The 22,697-nt window shown below is 48.0% G+C and overlaps 1 protein-coding gene across 11 annotated transcripts in view; it reads left to right on the plus strand.

Moving 5' to 3' along the window:
* LOC117971446 (collagen alpha-1(XI) chain-like) overlaps nucleotides 1-10,387 on the plus strand; it is a 157,943-nt gene extending 147,556 nt beyond the window's left edge. For all 11 annotated transcript variants that reach the window (XM_059010456.1, XM_059010457.1, XM_059010460.1 and 8 more), the window contains 6 exons: nucleotides 708-761; nucleotides 1,521-1,788; nucleotides 3,686-3,798; nucleotides 4,509-4,577; nucleotides 4,888-5,121; nucleotides 8,455-10,387. In XM_059010456.1, coding sequence (XP_058866439.1) covers nucleotides 708-761; nucleotides 1,521-1,788; nucleotides 3,686-3,798; nucleotides 4,509-4,577; nucleotides 4,888-5,121; nucleotides 8,455-8,601 — 885 coding nt within the window. In that variant the 3' untranslated portion in view covers nucleotides 8,602-10,387. The remainder of the gene's footprint in view (nucleotides 1-707; nucleotides 762-1,520; nucleotides 1,789-3,685; nucleotides 3,799-4,508; nucleotides 4,578-4,887; nucleotides 5,122-8,454) is intronic.
* Nucleotides 10,388-22,697: the final 12,310 nt, after the last annotated feature.

Genomic DNA, 22,697 nt, shown 5'->3' on the forward strand with positions numbered 1-22,697 from the left:
CATGTAGAGTGAGGCCAGGAGCTACACTGTAGCCAGCTAATTGATATAGATGTTGAACAGTGTCGGGCTCAGACTGCAGCCCTGTCTCACTCCCCGCCCTTGTGAGAAAAATTCTGTTCTTTTATTGCCAATCTTAACCCTGCATTTATTTTCTGTATACATAGATTTGATGATGTCATATACTTTACCCCCTACACCGCTTTGGATAAGTTCGTAAAATAATCCTTCATGCCAAATTGAGTCAAAAACTATTTTTAAGTGTATAAAACAAGCAAATATTTTCATTTTATTTTGGTTTACATGTTTGTCTATTAGGGTGTGTAGGGTGTAAATGTGGTCAGATGTCTGGTGTTTTGGAAGGAAGCCAATCTTGCTCAGGACACTGTGTTCGGTAAGGAAGGCCAGTATCCGGGCGTTAATGATACTGTAGAACACCTTCCCCAGGTTACTGCTCACACAGATGCCCCGGTAGTTATTGGGTGGCAAATTTGTCTCCATTTTTATATATGGTGTAATTAATCCTATAATTCATTTTTTGGTGTAATATTTTTTCATTTTGTGGTATTGTTTTGTATAGTTTTTCAAAATGTTCTTTCCATGTGCTTCCATTTTGAATTTGTCAGGTTTGTTCCAATTTTCCCAGAATTGGTTTGAATTAATGGATCTCTCTCTCTCTCTCGCTCTCTCGCTCTCTCGCTCGTTTTCAGGGTCAAGCCGGTCCTAAAGGAGAGAAGGGTGTCGCTGGACCTCCAGGTTTGCCTGTAAGTACCCCCAAACACTTAAAGGGGAGGTTAGTTCAACCCCATTGCTGGCCTAGTGCTCAATAAGAAATACAAAAATTAATTCAGTGACATACGTTTTGACTAAAAGTCTAAAGGCTGGATTCTCAAAGCTGTTTACTCAAAATCGTCGTTTGCATTATTTTGGTCTGATGGGGAAAATTTTTTTTTACAATTCTGAAGAAATAAGAACCCACTCCAGACAGACTGCTCACAGCCCGGCACCACACGTCTGAGTTGTTTATTTCTGGTTCGGAGACTTTATTGGCTGTGTTATTAATCTGTGGAAATAGCTTTGAGAATCGAGCCCTAAATCTCTCCAGATTAAACCCTTTCAGTGGCAGGCATGACAAGCGTGACATCTGCAGAGTCACTGCACATCAGTATCAATGCATGAAATAATCCAGGTTCAGAGACCTGGTGTGTTTTGAGTAGCAGAACCCACCCTCTCGCTATACCTCCCCTCTCTACACCCTCCCCCTACCCCCTCTCAGTACACCTCTCTATCTCTCTACACCCCTCACCCCTCCCCTCTCTACACCCCTCGCCTCTCTCTACACCCCCTCCCCCCCTTTTTTTCACCCCCTACACGCTCTACACCCCCTCCCCTCTCTCTACACCACTCCCCTCTCTCTCTCTACACCACTCCCCTCTCTCTCTCTACACCCCTCCCCCTCTCTCCCCCCTGGCTATCCCCCTCAATCCAGCGCTCTGTTCTCACACACACACCCCTCTCCTCAGGGCCCCCCTGGCGAGGTGATCCAGCCCCTGCCCATCCAGATGTCCCCCAAGAGGAGCAGGCGCTCAATCGACGGCAGCCAGCTGGAGGAGGAGGGGGCGCAGGCCGACGCAGTCCTGGACTACGCTGACACCGGCATGGAGGAGATCTTGGGCTCCCTCAACTCCCTCAAACAGGAGCTCGAGCACATGAGACACCCGCTGGGCACCAAGGAGAACCCGGCCAGGACCTGCAGGGACCTGCAGCTCAGCCAGGCCGACTTCAAGGACGGTGAGAGATGGGAGAGGGGTGATATAGAGCTATAGACTTACTCAATAGAGATATAGACCTGATCAATAGTGACAGACATGATCAGTAGAGCTATAGACCTGATCAGTAGAGATATAGACATGATCAATAGAGAGATAGAGACAGAGATATGTAGACACAGAGACAGAGACATGCAGCTCAGAGGAGGGGGTTCATAAGGATACACATCAGATGAATGCAGAGTGACCCCTGATCCACACTGCTAGCTACCTGATTCAGTTTAGCTGCAATACACACCTGAAAACACTTGCGGCTGTGCCTGGTTTCTGCTGCCCCAGCGTGCTGAGCCCCCTGTCTGTGTGTCTGGTTTCTGCTGCTCCAGTGTGCTGAGCCCCCTGTCTGTGTGCCTGGTTTCTGCTGCTCCAGTGTGCTGAGCCCCCTGTCTGTGTGTCTGGTTTCTGCTGCGCCAGTGTGCTGATCCCCCTGTCTGTGTGTCTGGTTTCTGCTGCTCCAGTGTGCTGAGCCCCCTGTCTGTGTGTCTGGTTTCTGCTGCTCCAGTGTGCTGAGCCCCCTGTCTGTGTGTCTGGTTTCTGCTGCTCCAGTGTGCTGAGCCCCCTGTCTGTGTGTCTGGTTTCTGCTGCTCCAGTGTGCTGAGCCCCCTGTCTGTGTGTCTGGTTTCTGCTGCTCCAGTGTGCTGAGCCCCCTGTCTGTGTGCCTGGTTTCTGCTGCGCCAGCGTGCTGAGCCCCCTGTCTGTGTGTCTGGTTTCTGCTGCCCCAGCGTGCTGAGCCCCCTGTCTGTGTGCCTGGTTTCTGCTGCGCCAGCGTGCTGAGCCCCCTGTCTGTGTGTCTGGTTTCTGCTGCCCCAGCGTGCTGAGCCCCCTGTCTGTGTGTCTGGTTTCTGCTGCCCCAGCGTGCTGAGCCCCCTGTCTGTGTGCCTGGTTTCTGCTGCTCCAGCGTGCTGAGCCCCCTGTCTGTGTGTCTGGTTTCTGCTGCTCCAGTGTGCTGAGCCCCCTGTCTGTGTGTCTGGTTTCTGCTGCTCCAGTGTGCTGAGCCCCCTGTCTGTGTGTCTGGTTTCTGCTGCTCCAGTGTGCTGAGCCCCCTGTCTGTGTGTCTGGTTTCTGCTGCTCCAGTGTGCTGAGCCCCCTGTCTGTGTGTCTGGTTTCTGCTGCTCCAGTGTGCTGAGCCCCCTGTCTGTGTGCCTGGTTTCTGCTGCTCCAGTGTGCTGAGCCCCCTGTCTGTGTGCCTGGTTTCTGCTGCTCCAGTGTGCTGAGCCCCCTGTCTGTGTGTCTGGTTTCTGCTGCTCCAGTGTGCTGAGCCCCCTGTCTGTGTGTCTGGTTTCTGCTGCTCCAGTGTGCTGAGCCCCCTGTCTGTGTGTCTGGTTTCTGCTGCTCCAGTGTGCTGAGCCCCCTGTCTGTGTGTCTGGTTTCTGCTGCTCCAGTGTGCTGAGCCCCCTGTCTGTGTGTCTGGTTTCTGCTGCTCCAGTGTGCTGAGCCCCCTGTCTGTGTGCCTGGTTTCTGCTGCGCCAGCGTGCTGAGCCCCCTGTCTGTGTGTCTGGTTTCTGCTGCCCCAGCGTGCTGAGCCCCCTGTCTGTGTGCCTGGTTTCTGCTGCTCCAGTGTGCTGAGCCCCCTGTCTGTGTGTCTGGTTTCTGCTGCTCCAGTGTGCTGAGCCCCCTGTCTGTGTGTCTGGTTTCTGCTGCTCCAGTGTGCTGAGCCCCCTGTCTGTGTGCCTGGTTTCTGCTGCGCCAGCGTGCTGAGCCCCCTGTCTGTGTGTCTGGTTTCTGCTGCCCCAGCGTGCTGAGCCCCCTGTCTGTGTGCCTGGTTTCTGCTGCTCCAGTGTGCTGAGCCCCCTGTCTGTGTGTCTGGTTTCTGCTGCTCCAGTGTGCTGAGCCCCCTGTCTGTGTGTTTCTGTGTCTGGCAGGTGAATACTGGATCGATCCCAACCAGGGCTGCGCTCGAGATTCATTCAAGGTGTTCTGCAACTTCACTGCAGGAGGAGAGACCTGCATCTACCCAGACAAGAAGATTGAGTCGGTGAGAGTAAAACACAACACAACACACTGTACCCAACAACACACTACAATACAGTGCACTACACTCCTTTACATAGAGATCTGCATCTCCCCACTGTACTAGTTAATGTGTGGTGTGACGTCTCATGCAGTTTGTGGGTGAGAGCTGGTGAGCCTGTAACCCTGCACAGTGCAATACAGACCTGCACACTGCACCCTACACCCTGCACCCCATCTCTACACACTGCACCCTGCACCCCCTCTCTACAACCCTACCCCCTGCACACTGATCACTGCACCCTGTTCACTGCACCCTACACACTGCACCCTGCACCCCCTCTCTACAACCCTACCCCCTGCACACTGATCACTGCACCCTGTTCACTGCACCCTACACACTGCACCCCATCTCTACACACTGCACCCTGCACCCCCTCTCTACAACCATACCCCCTGCACACTGATCACTGCACCCTGTTCACTGCACCCTACACACTGCACCCCATCTCTACACACTGCACCCTGCACCCTCTCTCTACACCCTACCCCCTGCATACTGATCACTGCACCCTGTTCACTGCACCCTACACACTGCACCCCATCTCTACACACTGCACCCTGCACCCCCTCTCTACACCCTGCACACTGTTCACTGCACCCTGTTCACTGCACCCTACACACTGCACCCTGCACACCGCTCCACCCTTTAACATGCCTCTGTCTCTCTTTCAGGTGAAGATGAACTCCTGGAGCAGCGAGACCCCTGGAACCTGGTTCAGTGAGTTCAAACATGGCAGCAAGGTGAGTGAGTGCTGGAAGCACAGGCTGGGAGGCTCTGTAGGCCAGGGCCTGGGTCTTTCTCTGTCTCCCTCTCTCTCCCCTCTCCTAAGTTCTCATACGTGGACTCTGTAGCCGAGACTCTCTCTGTATCTCTCCCCCTCTCTAACCCCCTCTCCCTCTCTTACTCCTCTCTCCCCCTCTCTAACCCCCTCTCCCTCTCTTACTCCTCTCTCCCTCTCTAACCCCCTTCTCTTACCCCTCTCCTACCTCTCTCTATTCCCCCCTCTAACCCTGTATAACCCCCTCTTCCCCCCCTCTCCCCTCTCCTCAGTTCTCGTATGTGGACTCTGAAGGCGAGCCCCTGGGCGTGGTTCAGCTCACATTCCTGCGGCTGCTGTCTGTCTCGGCCCGGCAGAACTTCACCTATCACTGCCACCACTCCGTGGCCTGGCAGCACCTGGGCAGCGACAGCTTCGAGCAGGCCCTGCACTTCCAGGGGGCCAACGAGGAGGACATGAGCTACCAGACCAGCCCCTACATCAAGGCACCGCTCGACGGCTGTGCTGTGAGTGAAACACACTGAGATCAATACTGTATCAATAGGGATCAATACACAGGGTCTATCAGTGCTGGCTGTATCAATAGAGATCAATACACTGAGTCTATCAGTGCTGTATCAATAAACCAGTACACACGGTCTATCAATACTGTATCAATAGAGATCAATACACTGTATCTATCAGTGCTGTATCAATAAAGATCAGTACACAGGGTCTATCAATACTGTATCAATACAGATCAGTACACCGAGTATCAATACTATATCAATAGAGAGCAAAAATCAGTACATCCTGACACTGGTATGAGCTGGCAGAACAGCCCCTACCTCAAGGCACTGCTCAGCACTGTAATTTGACTTCTCTCTTGCACAAAAAGTATTTATTTAATTTCATATAGTCATTCTCTCACCCTCTCCTTTCTCTCAGTATTGTTAAGGCCTGGACACACGTTTCAACTTCTCATTTCATAGGATTGCAGTGTTTGACATTATTGACAGGCTTCAGTTTTAGCTGTGTTTATGGATTATAGTTTTATGAAAGCGGGAGAAGGCAGAAGACGGGACAAAACCCCATTCAATTTCCCAAAGTAATTACAGACCTATCATACCTTCATACCTCCCCTGGAATTACAGACCTATCATACCTTCATACCTCCCCTGGAATTACAGACCTATCATACCTTCATACCTCCCCTGGAATGTCCCTCTCCGAAGCGATGAGTCTCAAACATGTTTTCTGTGTCCTTGTAGCTGGCACAGGATGGGTTGTATAATACAGCACATTTTTGTACTTTAGTTATTAATATTTCCTCCACTCTTCAAAGTTTTTTTGGCATGTTTTCATTTCTTGTGACATCACCAGTAGTTGAAAGCTATTGGTCGAGTGCAGACGCATTGGACGAGCAGCGAGTCAAAAATTCCTCTGGGAGAAATTTGGATGTGCCGCTCCTAAACGCGCTGCGCTGGTGTGTCCAGGCCTTAAGGGCTGATTCATATAAATTCTCCCTCTCTCCCTCTCTCTCTCTCTATAAACATGACAGAAACAGTATGAACATCAATATAAACAGTAAATAATGAAAAGGAATAATTGAATATAGAGGTAGGCATGTAAAACGAAACACTGGTAAATAAACAACCCCCCCCATCAGTGCCCCTGTGCGGATCCCTCACTGTGTGTCCCTCGGCCTGTGACAGGCACACACACATACTGTGCAGAGCGCTCACTGTGTGTCCCTCAGCCTGTGACAGGCACACACACATACTGGGCAGAGCGCTCACTGTGTGTCCCTCAGCCTGTGACAGGCACACACACATACTGTGCAGAGCGCTCACTGTGTGTCCCTCAGCCTGTGACAGGCACACACATACTGTGCAGAGCACTCACTGTGTGTCCCTCAGCCTGTGACAGGCACACACACATACTGTGCAGAGCGCTCACTGTGTGTCCCTCAGCCTGTGACAGGCACACACACATACTGGGCAGAGCGCTCACTGTGTGTCCCTCAGCCTGTGACAGGCACACACACATACTGTGCAGAGCGCTCACTGTGTGTCCCTCAGCCTGTGACAGGCACACACACATACTGTGCAGAGCGCTCACTGTGTGTCCCTCAGCCTGTGACAGGCACACACACATACTGGGCAGAGCGCTCACTGTGTGTCCCTCAGCCTGTGACAGGCACACACACATACTGTGCAGAGCGCTCACTGTGTGTCCCTCAGCCTGTGACAGGCACACACACATACTGGGCAGAGCGCTCACTGTGTGTCCCTCAGCCTGTGACAGGCACACACACATACTGTGCAGAGCGCTCACTGTGTGTCCCTCAGCCTGTGACAGGCACACACATACTGTGCAGAGCGCTCACTGTGTGTCCCTCAGCCTGTGACAGGCACACACACATACTGGGCAGAGCGCTCACTGTGTGTCCGTCAGCCTGTGACAGGCACACACACATACTGTGCAGAGCACTCACTGTGTGTCCCTCGGCCTGTGACAGGCACACACACATACTGTGCAGAGCACTCACTGTGTGTCCCTCGGCCTGTGACAGGCACACACACATACTGTGCAGAGCGCTCACTGTGTGTCCCTCAGCCTGTGACAGGCACACACACATACTGTGCAGAGCACTTACTGTGTGTCCCTCAGCCTGTGACAGGCACACACATACTGTGCAGAGCGCTCACTGTGTGTCCCTCAGCCTGTGACAGGCACACACACATACTGTGCAGAGCGCTCGTTTTTTAAAGAATGTGTCCCTTATTTGTGTGTATTTACTGCAGTGTAATAGAAAGTGTATCTGTCTTGACTTCTCCCCGTTCAGTGACCACATAGCCTCCTGTCTCTGGGCAGCCAGGACTGTCTGTGTCGTCCTGTTTCGATGGCCAGGTGGTAGTCACAGAGTCTGTACTTGGTCAGGATCTGCCTCTGCTTTGTGTCTTTCACCCTGACCAGGTATACATGGTAATACGCACAGGGGCAGGTGTACCTCGCCACAGTGTTGAACAGTGCTGGGCTCAGACTGCAGCCCTGTCTCACTCCACGCCCCTGTGTGAAGAACTCTGTTCTTTTGTTATCACTTTTCACACTGCACTTATTTTCTGAATACATTGACTTTATTATATCATATACCTTACCCCCCTACACTTTGAAGAAGTTTAAGGAATAGTTCTTCATGCCAAATTAAATCCATTGCCTTTTTACAATCAGTAAAGCAGACAAATATTTTCCTTTATTAGTTTGGTGGACGTGTTTGTTTATTGGGGTGTAGAGTGTAAATATGGTCAGAGGTGCGGTGGTTTGGTAGGAAGCAAATCTGACTCTTTACTCGGCACACTGTGCTCGGTAAGGAAGGCCAGTATCCGGGCGTTAATGATACTGCAGAACACCTTCCCCACGTTACTGCTCACACAGATACCTCGGTAATTATTGAGGTCGAATTTGTCTCCACTTTTATATATGGGTGTTATAAGTCCTTGGTTCCAGGTCTCATGGAAATATGCAGCTCTCAGTACGAGATTGAGGAGTTTAGGCAGGGCCTCCTGCAGCTTGGGGCTGCTGTGTTTCAGCATCTCACTGTTGATGCTGTCGGGCCCACATGTTTTCCTGGATTTGAGAGACATGAGTTTATCTTTTAGCTCTTGTTGAGTTATTGGGGTGTCTAGGGGGTTCTGGTTTTCTTTGATACAGGATTCTAATCTTAGTTTTTGGCAAATTAAATTTCTCTCTCTCAGTATTGTAAGGGCTATGATTCATATAAATTCTCTCTTTCTCTCTCAGTATTATAAGGGCTGTGATTCATATTAATTATCTCTCTCTCTCTCTCTCTCTCTCAGTATCGCAAGGGCTATGACAAGACAGTTCTGGAGGTGAACACTCCCGTGGTGGTGCAGCTGCCTGTGCTAGACGTCATGTTCACAGACTTTGGGGAGGCCAAGCAGAAATTCGGCTTTGATGTGGGACCCGTGTGCTTCCTGGGATAGAACATAATAAACCAGAAACACAACCCAGCAACAAAACACACAAACAAACAAACACATGAAAAAAAACAACCAATGCCAAGCAAGCAAGCCTGTCTTGTCACAACACTACACGACCTCTACATGAACTCTAGACATCATCGATCCCGCCCACGAGACCCTGGCCACACCCACTCACCATGCCCACCTCACACCCCCACCCCTGCCATGCCCCCCAATATGAGAATCGCAAAGCGAAAGAGCTGCCTACGCGTGCTGCTGAATGTGTAAGAGACGAAACCGGGGAGCTGTTCAGCAAACACATGAACATCAACAGCACTGAAATGAAGAAAGACTTTCATAACATCGAAGAGGAAAAAAAAACAACAAACAGCAGAAACCAAAGACTTTTCAACGTGAAAAAAAAGATTACCAAAAAAATGTGCAGTTAAAGTCCTTCGCTCCCCTTCTCTCTCTCTCTCCCAAACTGTATCTGTAGATGTATTGAAAAGAACCATTTGGGAGTTTCAAGAAAGGGAAGGAAACCGGTAGCCATATACATGGGGTCTAGCTGGTAATTTAGATTGATTTATACCAGCTTTTACTAATAAACACCAGTGCAGTTCCAGTTTACAGCCAGCAGATGTCAACATAGAGCTTGCGAATATAAAAACTGCAGTTATGGGCAGCAGGTGGCAGCAGTGCAATGCAGTATTTAAAACTGTTTACAGTATGACTATGCAAAATGTATAAAACATCGAACTATACAACATGTGCCTTATAATGAGCAGATATCAAATGTCATTGTTGGGATAACCTCTATGCACTAAACCTCAGCTATAAATAAATATGACTGCAGTTACAGCTTTTGGCCCTGAGAGGCAACTTGCAATTTGACCGTTTGACCAGCGGGTGTCACTGTGAAAAACCTCAAGTTACCTGGTTTACCCCACCCTTATATTTTGTGTTGTTCAAGGTGTTTGTGAAAGTATTTAAGCCAACACATAAGTTAATATTCCTATTGTATTATTATTATATTATTGGTATGATTATTGTATTTGAATTTAATTTAATTATGTTTTGTTTTGCGTACGGTGAGTGGGCAGGGAAAGGGGTTTTGGGGGCAGGTAAAAAAAACCCTTAATATTATTTGATGTGCGTTTATGATTTTTTTTGCTTGTCAAAACGCAAGAAGACAGGAAACTTGTTAACAATGGATACAAAAAAAACAGTCTGTGAACAAAAAATGGTTGTTTAGAAAATGAAAAATACGGAGAAGCAATTTATTTTTGATTTTTTAAAGACATGCTGGTGCTTCAGATTGTACTTTGAAAGAGAGAGAACACAACAACAACAAGGTGCTCAAAGTATTATTGTATAATGTTTGTAAGTATTTTTTATTTGTATTGTAATATATAATCTGTAATTTGCTGCTTCTCTTGGTTTGTTTCATTTTTTCCTTCTGTTTTTTCCTCGAGGTTTTTTCTGCATGTCGCTTCGCTAACTTCTTATTTTAAATTAAATTAAATTTTAATTACATTTTTTTTAAACACTGCTCCCTAAAAAACAGCTCTGTATCTCCGTGCTTACCTCCTAGAGCCTGTCTGTCTCTTAGCCTATTCCTTGACACTCCCTCCCTCCGTCTCTCTCCCTCCACTCCTCTCTCTGCCTCGTTCCCTCTCTTCTCTTGCTCTCTGCCTCTGGTTTTGTTTCAGTCAGTCGGTTTTGTGCTATTGTTAATTTTTTTTTTTTTGGCTTGTGATTTTCTTTGTGTCCCCAATAAACCACACGCCAATGCAGATCTCTCCAATTCTTGTGCTATAGAGTCATGGAATTATTAGTGTCTTCAAAACTCTCTCTGTCCCCAAAACTCTGACCCCCTCGTCCAGCCTCCATCCCTCATCATGACCACACTCTCCCAGCCTCCATCGCTCAGCATGACCACCCTCGTCCAGCCTCCATCCCTCACCATGACCACATTCTCCCATCCCTCACCATGACCACACTCCCAGCCTCCATCCCTCAGCATGACCACACTCTCCCATCCTCCATCCCTCAGCATGACCACACTCTCCCAGCCTCCATCCCTCAGCATGACCACACTCTCCCATCCTCCATCCCTCAGCATGACCACACTCTCCCAGTCTCCATCCCTCAGCATGACCACCCTCGTCCATCCTCTCACCATGACCACCCTTGTCCAGTCTCCATCCCTCAGCATGACCACCCTTGTCCAGTCTCCATCCCTCAGCATGACCACCCTCGTCCAGTCTCCATCCCTCAGCATGACCACCCTCATCCAGTCTCCATCCCTCAGCATGACCACACTCTCCCATCCTCCATCCCTCAGCATGACCACCCTCGTCCAGTCTCCATCCCTCAGCATGACCACCCTCGTCCAGCCTCCATCCCTCAGTATGACCACACTCTCCCAGTCTCCATCCCTCAGCATGACCACACTCTCCCATCCTCTCACCATGACCACCCTCGTCCAGCCTCCATCCTTCACCATGACCACACTCTCCCAGCCCCATCCCTCAGCATGACCACACTCTCCCAGTCTCCATCCCTCAGCATGACCACACTCTCCCATCCTCTCACCATGACCACCCTCGTCCAGCCTCCATCCCTCACCATGACCACACTCTCCCAGCCCCCATCCCTCACCATGACCACACTCTCCCAGCCTCCATCCCTCAGCATGACCCCCCTCGTCCAGCCTCCATCCCTCAGCATGACCACACTCTCCCATCCTCCATCCCTCAGCATGACCACACTCTCCCAGCCTCCATCCCTCAGCATGACCACACTCTCCCAGTCTCCATCCCTCAGCATGACCACACTCTCCCATCCTCTCACCATGACCACCCTCGTCCAGCCTCCATCCCTCACCATGACCACACTCTCCCAGCCCCCATCCCTCACCATGACCACACTCTCCCAGCCTCCATCCCTCAGCATGACCCCCCTCGTCCAGCCTCCATCCCTCAGCATGACCACACTCTCCCATCCTCCATCCCTCAGCATGACCACACTCTCCCAGCCTCCATCCCTCAGCATGACCACCCTCGTCCATCCTCTCACCATGACCACCCTTGTCCAGCCTCCATCCCTCAGCATGATCACACTCTCCCAGCCCCCATCACTCAGCATGACCACACTCTCCCAGTCTCCATCCCTCAGCATGACCACACTTTCCCAGCTTTGATCCCAGCATAGCCACGATCCCAGCCACCATCGCTCAGCATGACCACTCTGCTAACCTCCATCCCTCAGCATGACCACACTCTCCCAGGCTCGATCGCTAAGCATGACCTACAGACCAACTGAATCACCGTGACCTACAGACCAGCTGAATCACTGTGACCTACAGCCACCGCACGCTGTGTGGTCTGACACCCCAGATTCTGATACCCTCAAGTGGCTTGTGATAAAGAATGTCTTTACGAAGTGGGGGATGGGAAACCGGCATGGACTCCTTCTCCTCAACAGCGAACGCTACTGGCCAGACACTGACCAAAAGCCAGAGTAAATAAAAAGCAAGGCTGATCTCTGTTCTGTGAGATCGGAGGACGCTCACACACCCTCAGAACGTCTGTGCTGTGTTGGACATTCCAAATTGGGGGGAAAGAATCGGGTGTGGGGGGGGGGGGGGATTATTGGTCACTAAAAAACGGACGTACTTTCACACGTACGAAAGTAAAAATGGACAGGCTCTTCATACACCCCCAGATGGGGGGGCAGAGACACACACCACAAGCCTGAACACTGAGCCCGCCCGTCACCCTCCTCACCCTGCCTGACACACAGCGAGTAAAAGCAATAACCTCACCCTGCCTGACACACAGCGAGTAAGAGCAATAACCTCCTCACCCTGCCTGATACACAGCGAGTAAGACAGCAATAACCTCCTCACCCTGCCTGACACACAGCGAGTGAGACAGCAATAACCTCCTCACCCTGCCTGACACACAGCGAGTAAGACAGCAATAACCTCCTCACCCTGCCTGACACACAGCGAGTAAGAGCAATAACCTCCTCACCCTGCCTGACACACAGCGAGTAAGACAGCAATAACCTCCTCACCCTGCCTGACACACAGCGAGTAAGACAGCAATAACCTCCTCACCCTGCCTGACACACAGCGAGTAAGACAGCAATAACCTCCTCACCCTGCCTGACACACAGCGAGTAAGACAGCAATAACCTCCTCACCCTGCCTGACACACAGCGAGTAAGACAGCAATAACCTCCTCACCCTGCCTGACACACAGCGAGTAAGACAGCAATAACCTCCTCACCCTGCCTGACACACAGCGAGTAAGAGCAATAACCTCCTCACCCTGCCTGACACACAGCGAGTAAGAGCAATAACCTCCTCATCCTGCCTGACACACAGCGAGTAAGAGCAATAACCTCCTCACCCTGCCTGACACACAGCGAGTAAGACAGCAATAACCTCCTCACCCTGCCTGACACACAGCGAGTAAGACAGCAATAACCTCCTCACCCTGCCTGACACACAGCGAGTAAGAGCAATAACCTCCTCACCCTGCCTGACACACAGCGAGTAGGAGCAATAACCTCCTCACCCTGCCTGACACACAGCGAGTAAGACAGCAATAACCTCCTCACCCTGCCTGACACACAGCGAGTAAGACAGCAATAACCTCCTCACCCTGCCTGACACACAGCGAGTAGGAGCAATAACCTCCTCACCCTGCCTGACACACAGCGAGTAAGACAGCAATAACCTCCTCACCCTGCCTGACACACAGCGAGTAAGACAGCAATAACCTCCTCACCCTGCCTGACACACAACGAGTAAGACAGCAATAACCTCCTCACCCTGCCTGACACACAGCGAGTAGGAGCAATAACCTCCTCACCCTGCCTGACACACAGCGAGTAAGACAGCAATAACCTCCTCACCCTGCCTGACACACAGCGAGTAAGACAGCAATAACCACCTCACCCTGCCCGACACACAGCGAGTAAGACAGCAGTAACCTCCTCACCCTGCCTGACACACAGCGAGTAAGACAGCAATAACCTCCTCACCCTGCCTGACACACAGCGAGTAAGACAGCAATAACCTCCTCACCCTGCCTGACACACAACGAGTAAGACAGCAATAACCTCCTCACCCTGCCTGACACACAGCGAGTAAGACAGCAATAACCTCCTCACCCTGCCTGACACACAGCGAGTAAGACAGCAATAACCTCCTCACCCTGCCCGACACACAGCGAGTAAGACAGCAGTAACCTCCTCACCCTGCCTGACACACAACGAGTAAGACAGCAATAACCTCCTCACCCTGCCTGACACACAGCGAGTAAGACAGCAATAACCTCCTCACCCTGCCCGACACACAGCGAGTAAGACAGCAGTAACCTCCTCACCCTGCCTGACACACAGCGAGTAAGAGCAATAACCGCCTCACCCTGCCTGACACACAGCGAGTAAGAGCAATAACCTCCTCACCCTGCCTGACACACAGCGAGTAAGACAGCAATAACCTCCTCACCCTGCCTGACACACAGCGAGTAAGACAGCAATAACCTCCTCACCCTGCCTGACACACAGCGAGTAAGAGCAATAACCTCCTCACCCTGCCTGACACACAGCGAGTAAGACAGCAATAACCTCCTCACCCTGCCTGACACACAGCGAGTAAGACAGCAATAACCACCTCACCCTGCCCGACACACAGCGAGTAAGACAGCAGTAACCTCCTCACCCTGCCTGACACACAACGAGTAAGACAGCAATAACCTCCTCACCCTGCCTGACACACAGCGAGTAAGACAGCAATAACCTCCTCACCCTGCCTGACACACAGCGAGTAAGACAGCAATAACCTCCTCACCCTGCCCGACACACAGCGAGTAAGACAGCAGTAACCTCCTCACCCTGCCTGACACACAACGAGTAAGACAGCAATAACCTCCTCACCCTGCCTGACACACAGCGAGTAAGAGCAATAACCTCCTCACCCTGCCTGACACACAGCGAGTAAGACAGCAATAACCTCCTCACCCTGCCTGACACACAGCGAGTAAGAGCAATAACCTCCTCACCCTGCCTGACACACAGCGAGTAAGACAGCAATAACCTCCTCACCCTGCCTGACACACAGCGAGTAAGACAACAAGAACACACAGCAGGGAGGTCAACCCTTTAAGGTTCAAGGGACATGTGTGTCCCACAAATAGAAATGATGCTAACTGTCTTATTATTGCAATGAGGTGCACGAAACAGGTTTAAAATGTCCTGACTGTTGGATCTGGTCATCCAAACGGAGTCATTCTCCAACGTATTTTAAGAAGAAACCGTTTGAACAACTGCTCAATTCCTTGTGTCCCTGTGGCAAAGTGCCCCGCCCCTGTGTGCATTTGTGTGATCTGTGTTGTATGTTACGTGTTGTGTGTAAATGTTGGTGTATAGGCATTGGTACACGGGATATAAGCGGTCTGTGTTTCACGTGTGTGTAAATTGTATATTTGTATTTAGGCACGGGGATGGCACATCACATCACGTGCAAGTAAAAAGTAATATGTGAGCACGGGGAATTGCACTTTAATTAATTCACGTGCAGTTGTACCGAGATTCCAATTGAATGATTGACTAGCAATCGAATCTCGGTACAACTGCATAAAAGCTGCATGTTTTCACTCACTGGGGGTTGGTGTTCGGTGAGTGGAGAACGGGAGAGAGAGAAGGAGAAAAGAAAGTCTAAAGTAAAGTAATAAGTGTTATCTGCTCACCGTGTTTGTCCGTTTGTCTGTTCACTGTTTAGTCCGTTTTGTTTATATGTTTCTTTTGGCGTCAAGTGCCGTGTCCTGTTTTTTGTACAGTTAAACCCTTTTATTTGTTAAATAAACGCTGAGTGCAGCCATTGCACTCAGCTCCTCATCACCACCGTCTCTGTCTGTGTATTCCTCTCTGGTCTGACGCCACCCACTCTGGCCGTCTTTGTGACAGTCCCCTAAGGGGTTAAATATGGTCCGATCTCCGCACGCCTGGGAGGGGTGTTTGGCACGATGCCAAACCAAGCTGGACCAAATCTGAACTCCCTGGCATGTGTTATTGCTCTTATAACATACCCCCACCCTCCCAGAGCCAATGAGGTCTCTCCCTGTGTTCCTGGTATTTTATAGGGACAGCCTGCTTACCCGTCACCTCGATGCTGGCTCCAGTGATGTAGCGCGACTCATCAGAGGCTAAAAAAGAACAAACATCGGCCACGTCTACAAGAGAGAGAGAGGAACAAGTAAAACAGCACCCACACACACACACACACACACACAACCAGCACCCCACCACACACACACAACCAGCACCCCACCACACACACACACACTGATACAACCAGCACCCCCCCCACACACACACACACACTGACACAACCAGCACCCACACAGACCAACACAATTCACATTTCAACAGCAGATCGCATTCAGAGCTGTGAAAAGGGGACTTTGCATGCAGATGGTGGGATTCTATTTTGCTCAACTGGTAATGTGTCTTCAGATCATCTAAGAAAAGGTGCTAATGACAAGCATCTTGACAGCGCCGTACAAAAACAAGAAAACCAAACTTGAAGTTCAAGCAAAACAATTACCGAACAAGCAGCTCACAATCACAGGATTGTTTAAAACGAGCACAGAAAGAAATACGTAATGTCAACATGTTTGAATCAGTGGAAGCCTGTGTGCAGCCTTCTAAATGAAAAAAATCACTAATTGTGGAGCTGTGCCTAACAGTGACACACTCAGACGAGAGTATCTCCCTAAAGTGTCTTTTATAAAGAAAAACACAAAAGCTTCAGTTTTGTCATTTCAGGTTTGCAGTTAAAGTTGCTCCCGTGTTTAATATTTTGGGATTTAAGGAGCAAAATTGTCAATGGGAATTACATGGTCATTGTAATTAATGTGTCAGCATACGTTTTAATGGTTTAGAAAACTTGAACATGTTGATGAATGTCATTCAAGGTTGTTTTTTAAAAAACTGTTTTGGCTGCTTGTTACTTTTTTTTTTGCAGCCAACACAGATCATTATAAACGACTCTTGTTTCCTGTAAAAGTTTGTTTCATTTTTAAAGATTGTTTCAATAGCGACTCGAGTTTCGATGTTACAGTGTACTCGTACATGCTCAGACAGTCTGGGATATCTGAAGATTACTGGTGGGGTGCCATGTGAAAAAGAAAAAAAAAGCATTCATATTTTAATGTCTTTCTTTCCAAATTTAATTAAATCTTGTATTTTTTTCCCCAGAATTATAAATTCATTCAAACACCTGACAACAGCAAAATAGCTGAATAGCACAGCTACACACCCTTACGAAAATAACCTGTGGGTTTCATAGACCTATCGGCCAAATGTCCCAATTCTCTATAGGCACCTTAAATATCACAGCTACACGCTTAGAAAGAAGAGGAATGCACCTGAATATCACAGCTACACAAGCAAACAATGACAACGGAGGAAAAACTACCTGAATATCACAGCTACACATAAACACTGAGAACAAAGGAAACTACCTACATACACACTCAAATGCTAACAATAGGAAAATATCTGAATATCAGCGAAGCACACTCACACACCAGAAACAAGAGGATTACACCAAATACCACAGCTACGCACTCACACACCAGAAACAAGAGGATTACACCAAATACCACAGCTACACACTCACACACCAGAAACAAGAGGATTACACCAAATACCACAGCTACACACTCACACACCAGAAACAAGAGGATTACACCAAATACCACAGCTACACACTCACACACCAGAAACAAGAGGATTACACCAAATACCACAGCTACACACTCACACACCAGAAACAAGAGGATTACACCAAATACCACAGCTACACACTCACACACCAGAAACAAGAGGATTACACCAAATACCACAGCCACACACTCACACACCAGAAACAAGAGGATTACACCAAATACCACAGCTACACACTCACACACCACAAACAAGAGGATTACACCAAATACCACAGCTACACACTCACACACCAGAAACAAGAGGATTACACCAAATACCACCGCTACACACTCACACACCAGAAACAAGAGGATTACACCAAATACCACCGCTACACACTCACACACCAGAAACAAGAGGATTACACCACATACCACAGCTACACACTCACACACCAGAAACAAGAGGATTACACCAAATACCACAGCTACACACTCACACACCACAAACAAGAGGATTACACCAAATACCACAGCTACACACTCACACACCAGAAACAAGAGGATTACACCAAATACCACAGCTACACACTCACACACCAGAAACAAGAGGATTACACCAAATACCACCGCTACACACTCACACACCAGAAACAAGAGGATTACACCACATACCACAGCTACACACTCACACACCAGAAACAAGAGGATTACACCAAATACCACAGCTACACACTCACACACCACAAACAAGAGGATTACACCAAATACCACAGCTACACACTCACACACCAGAAACAAGAGGATTACACCAAATACCACAGCTACACACTCACACACCACAAACAAGAGGATTACACCAAATACCACAGCCACACACTCACACACCAGAAACAAGAGGATTACACCAAATACCACAGCTACACACTCACACACCAGAAACAAGAGGATTACACCAAATACCACAGCTACACACTCACACACCACAAACAAGAGGATTACACCAAACACCACAGCTACACACTCACACACCAGAAACAAGAGGATTACACCAAATACCACCGCTACACACTCACACACCAGAAACAAGAGGATTACACCAAATACCACAGCTACACACTCACACACCAGAAACAAGAGGATTACACCAAATACCACAGCTACACACTCACACACCACAAACAAGAGGATTACACCAAATACCACAGCTACACACTCACACACCAGAAACAAGAGGATTACACCAAATACCACCGCTACACACTCACACACCAGAAACAAGAGGATTACACCAAATACCACAGCTACACACTCACACACCAGAAACAAGAGGATTACACCAAATACCACAGCTACACACTCACACACCAGAAACAAGAGGATTACACCAAATACCACAGCTACACACTCACACACCACAAACAAGAGGATTACACCAAACACCACAGCTACACACTCACACACCAGAAACAAGAGGATTACACCAAATACCACCGCTACACACTCACACACCAGAAACAAGAGGATTACACCAAATACCACAGCTACACACTCACACACCACAAACAAGAGGATTACACCAAATACCACAGCCACACACTCACACACCAGAAACAAGAGGATTACACCAAATACCACAGCTACACACTCACACACCAGAAACAAGAGGATTACACCAAATACCACAGCTACACACTCACACACCACAAACAAGAGGATTACACCAAACACCACAGCTACACACTCACACACCAGAAACAAGAGGATTACACCAAATACCACCGCTACACACTCACACACCAGAAACAAGAGGATTACACCACATACCACAGCTACACACTCACACACCAGAAACAAGAGGATTACACCAAATACCACAGCTACACACTCACACACCACAAACAAGAGGATTACACCAAATACCACAGCTACACACTCACACACCAGAAACAAGAGGATTACACCAAATACCACAGCTACACACTCACACACCACAAACAAGAGGATTACACCAAATACCACAGCCACACACTCACACACCAGAAACAAGAGGATTACACCAAATACCACAGCTACACACTCACACACCAGAAACAAGAGGATTACACCAAATACCACAGCTACACACTCACACACCACAAACAAGAGGATTACACCAAACACCACAGCTACACACTCACACACCAGAAACAAGAGGATTACACCAAATACCACCGCTACACACTCACACACCAGAAACAAGAGGATTACACCAAATACCACAGCTACACACTCACACACCAGAAACAAGAGGATTACACCAAATACCACAGCTACACACTCACACACCACAAACAAGAGGATTACACCAAATACCACAGCTACACACTCACACACCAGAAACAAGAGGATTACACCAAATACCACCGCTACACACTCACACACCAGAAACAAGAGGATTACACCAAATACCACAGCTACACACTCACACACCAGAAACAAGAGGATTACACCAAATACCACAGCTACACACTCACACACCAGAAACAAGAGGATTACACCAAATACCACAGCTACACACTCACACACCACAAACAAGAGGATTACACCAAACACCACAGCTACACACTCACACACCACAAACAAGAGGATTACACCAAATACCACAGCTACACACTCACACACCAGAAACAAGAGGATTACACCAAATACCACAGCTACACACTCACACACCACAAACAAGAGGATTACACCAAATACCACAGCCACACACTCACACACCAGAAACAAGAGGATTACACCAAATACCACAGCTACACACTCACACACCAGAAACAAGAGGATTACACCAAATACCACAGCTACACACTCACACACCACAAACAAGAGGATTACACCAAACACCACAGCTACACACTCACACACCAGAAACAAGAGGATTACACCAAATACCACCGCTACACACTCACACACCAGAAACAAGAGGATTACACCACATACCACAGCTACACACTCACACACCAGAAACAAGAGGATTACACCAAATACCACAGCTACACACTCACACACCACAAACAAGAGGATTACACCAAATACCACAGCTACACACTCACACACCAGAAACAAGAGGATTACACCAAATACCACAGCTACACACTCACACACCACAAACAAGAGGATTACACCAAATACCACAGCCACACACTCACACACCAGAAACAAGAGGATTACACCAAATACCACAGCTACACACTCACACACCAGAAACAAGAGGATTACACCAAATACCACAGCTACACACTCACACACCACAAACAAGAGGATTACACCAAACACCACAGCTACACACTCACACACCAGAAACAAGAGGATTACACCAAATACCACCGCTACACACTCACACACCAGAAACAAGAGGATTACACCAAATACCACAGCTACACACTCACACACCAGAAACAAGAGGATTACACCAAATACCACAGCTACACACTCACACACCACAAACAAGAGGATTACACCAAATACCACAGCTACACACTCACACACCAGAAACAAGAGGATTACACCAAATACCACCGCTACACACTCACACACCAGAAACAAGAGGATTACACCAAATACCACAGCTACACACTCACACACCAGAAACAAGAGGATTACACCAAATACCACAGCTACACGGCTAGAAAGAAGTTAACTACCTGAATATCAAACACCTGACAACAAGAAAATAGATGACAGCTACACACCCTTATGAAAATAGCCTATAGGTCAAATCCCAATTCTCTATAAAAACCTATAAGTTCAATACAATAGCCTATAGGTCTTCTGTAGAATTCTGTAGAAATTCTATGAAAGTATTATATAGGTAACCTACAGGTTATGTTGTTAAGGGCTCATCCAAATGCTGAGAATGAGAGCAAAATACCTGAATATCAACTAAGCACACTCAAACACCAGAAACAAGAGGATTACACCAAATATCTAAAAGAAGAGGAATCTACCTGAATATCGCAGCTACACAAGCAAACAATCAGAACTGAGGAAAGACTGCCTGAATGTCACATCTACACACACACTGAGAACAAAGGAAACTAGCTGAATATCACAGCTACACACTCAAACGCTAACAAGAGCTAATGAGGAAAATATCTGAATATCACCTAAGCACCCTCACACACCAGAAACAAGAGGAAACTACCTGAATATCACAGCTACACACGGCTAGCAATAAGTTAACACCCTGAATATCACTACTACTCTCTAAAGGTTATTCCTCGTCTTTCCTGTTGTTTAGCTGTGATATTTAGGGTAGTTTCCTCTTGTTTCTTGTGTTTGAGTATGCTTAGCTTGATATTCAAGTTTTAACCTATTGAGTAGTGTATGTATGCAGCTGTGACATTCAGGTAGTTAACTTCTTTCTAGCTGTGTAGCTGTGGTATTTAGGGTCATTCTCTTGTTTCTGGTATTTGAGTGTGCTTAGCTGATATTCAGGTATTTTTCTCTCGTTCTCAGTGTTTGGGTGTGCCTTTATGAAAATAACCTATAGGTTACCTATAGATTACTATAGAATTTTATAGACCTATAGTCTATTGAATTGAACCTATAGGTTTTTATAGAGAATTGGGACATTTTGTCGATAGGTCTATTGAAACCTGTAAGTATTTTCGTAGGGGTGTGTAGCTGTGATATTCAGCTATTTTCCTGTTGTCAAGTGTTTGACTGAGAGATACTCAGGTTGTTAACTTATTGCTAGCTGTGTGTAGCTGGGATATTTGAGGTAGTTTCCTCTTGTTTCTGGTGTGTGAGTGGGCTTAGATGATATTCAGATAAGAACATAAGAAAGTTTACAAACGAGAGGAGGCCATTCAGCCCATCTTGCTCGTTTGGTTGTTAGTAGCTTATTGATCCCAGAATCTCATCAAGCAGCTTCTTGAAGGATCCCAGGGTGTCAGCTTCAACAACATTACTGGGGAGTTGGTTCCAGACCCTCACAATTCTCTGTGTAAAAAAGTGCCTCCTAGTTTCTGTTCTGAATGCCCTTTTATCTAATTTCCATTTGTGACCCCTGGTCCTTGTTTCTTTTTTCAGGTCAGAAAAGTCCCCTGGGTCGACATTGTCTATACCGTTTAGAATATCGAATGCTTGTATCATATCACCGCGTAGTCTTCTTTGTTCAAGACTGAATAGATTCAATTCTTTTAGCCTGTCTGCATACAACATGCCTTTTAAACCCGGGATAATTCTGGTCGCTCTTCTTTGCACTCTTTCTAGAACAGCAATATCCTTTTTGTAACGAGGTGAGCAGAACTGAACACAATATTCTAGGTGAGGTCTTACTAATGCAGAAGGAGCTTTAATCTGAAGAAATACAGGAGAAATACAGAAGGAGCTTTAATCTGTTTT

The sequence above is a fragment of the Acipenser ruthenus genome, chromosome 41 (genome assembly GCF_902713425.1).
Source record: "Acipenser ruthenus chromosome 41, fAciRut3.2 maternal haplotype, whole genome shotgun sequence".
Classification (NCBI taxonomy): domain Eukaryota; kingdom Metazoa; phylum Chordata; class Actinopteri; order Acipenseriformes; family Acipenseridae; genus Acipenser; species Acipenser ruthenus.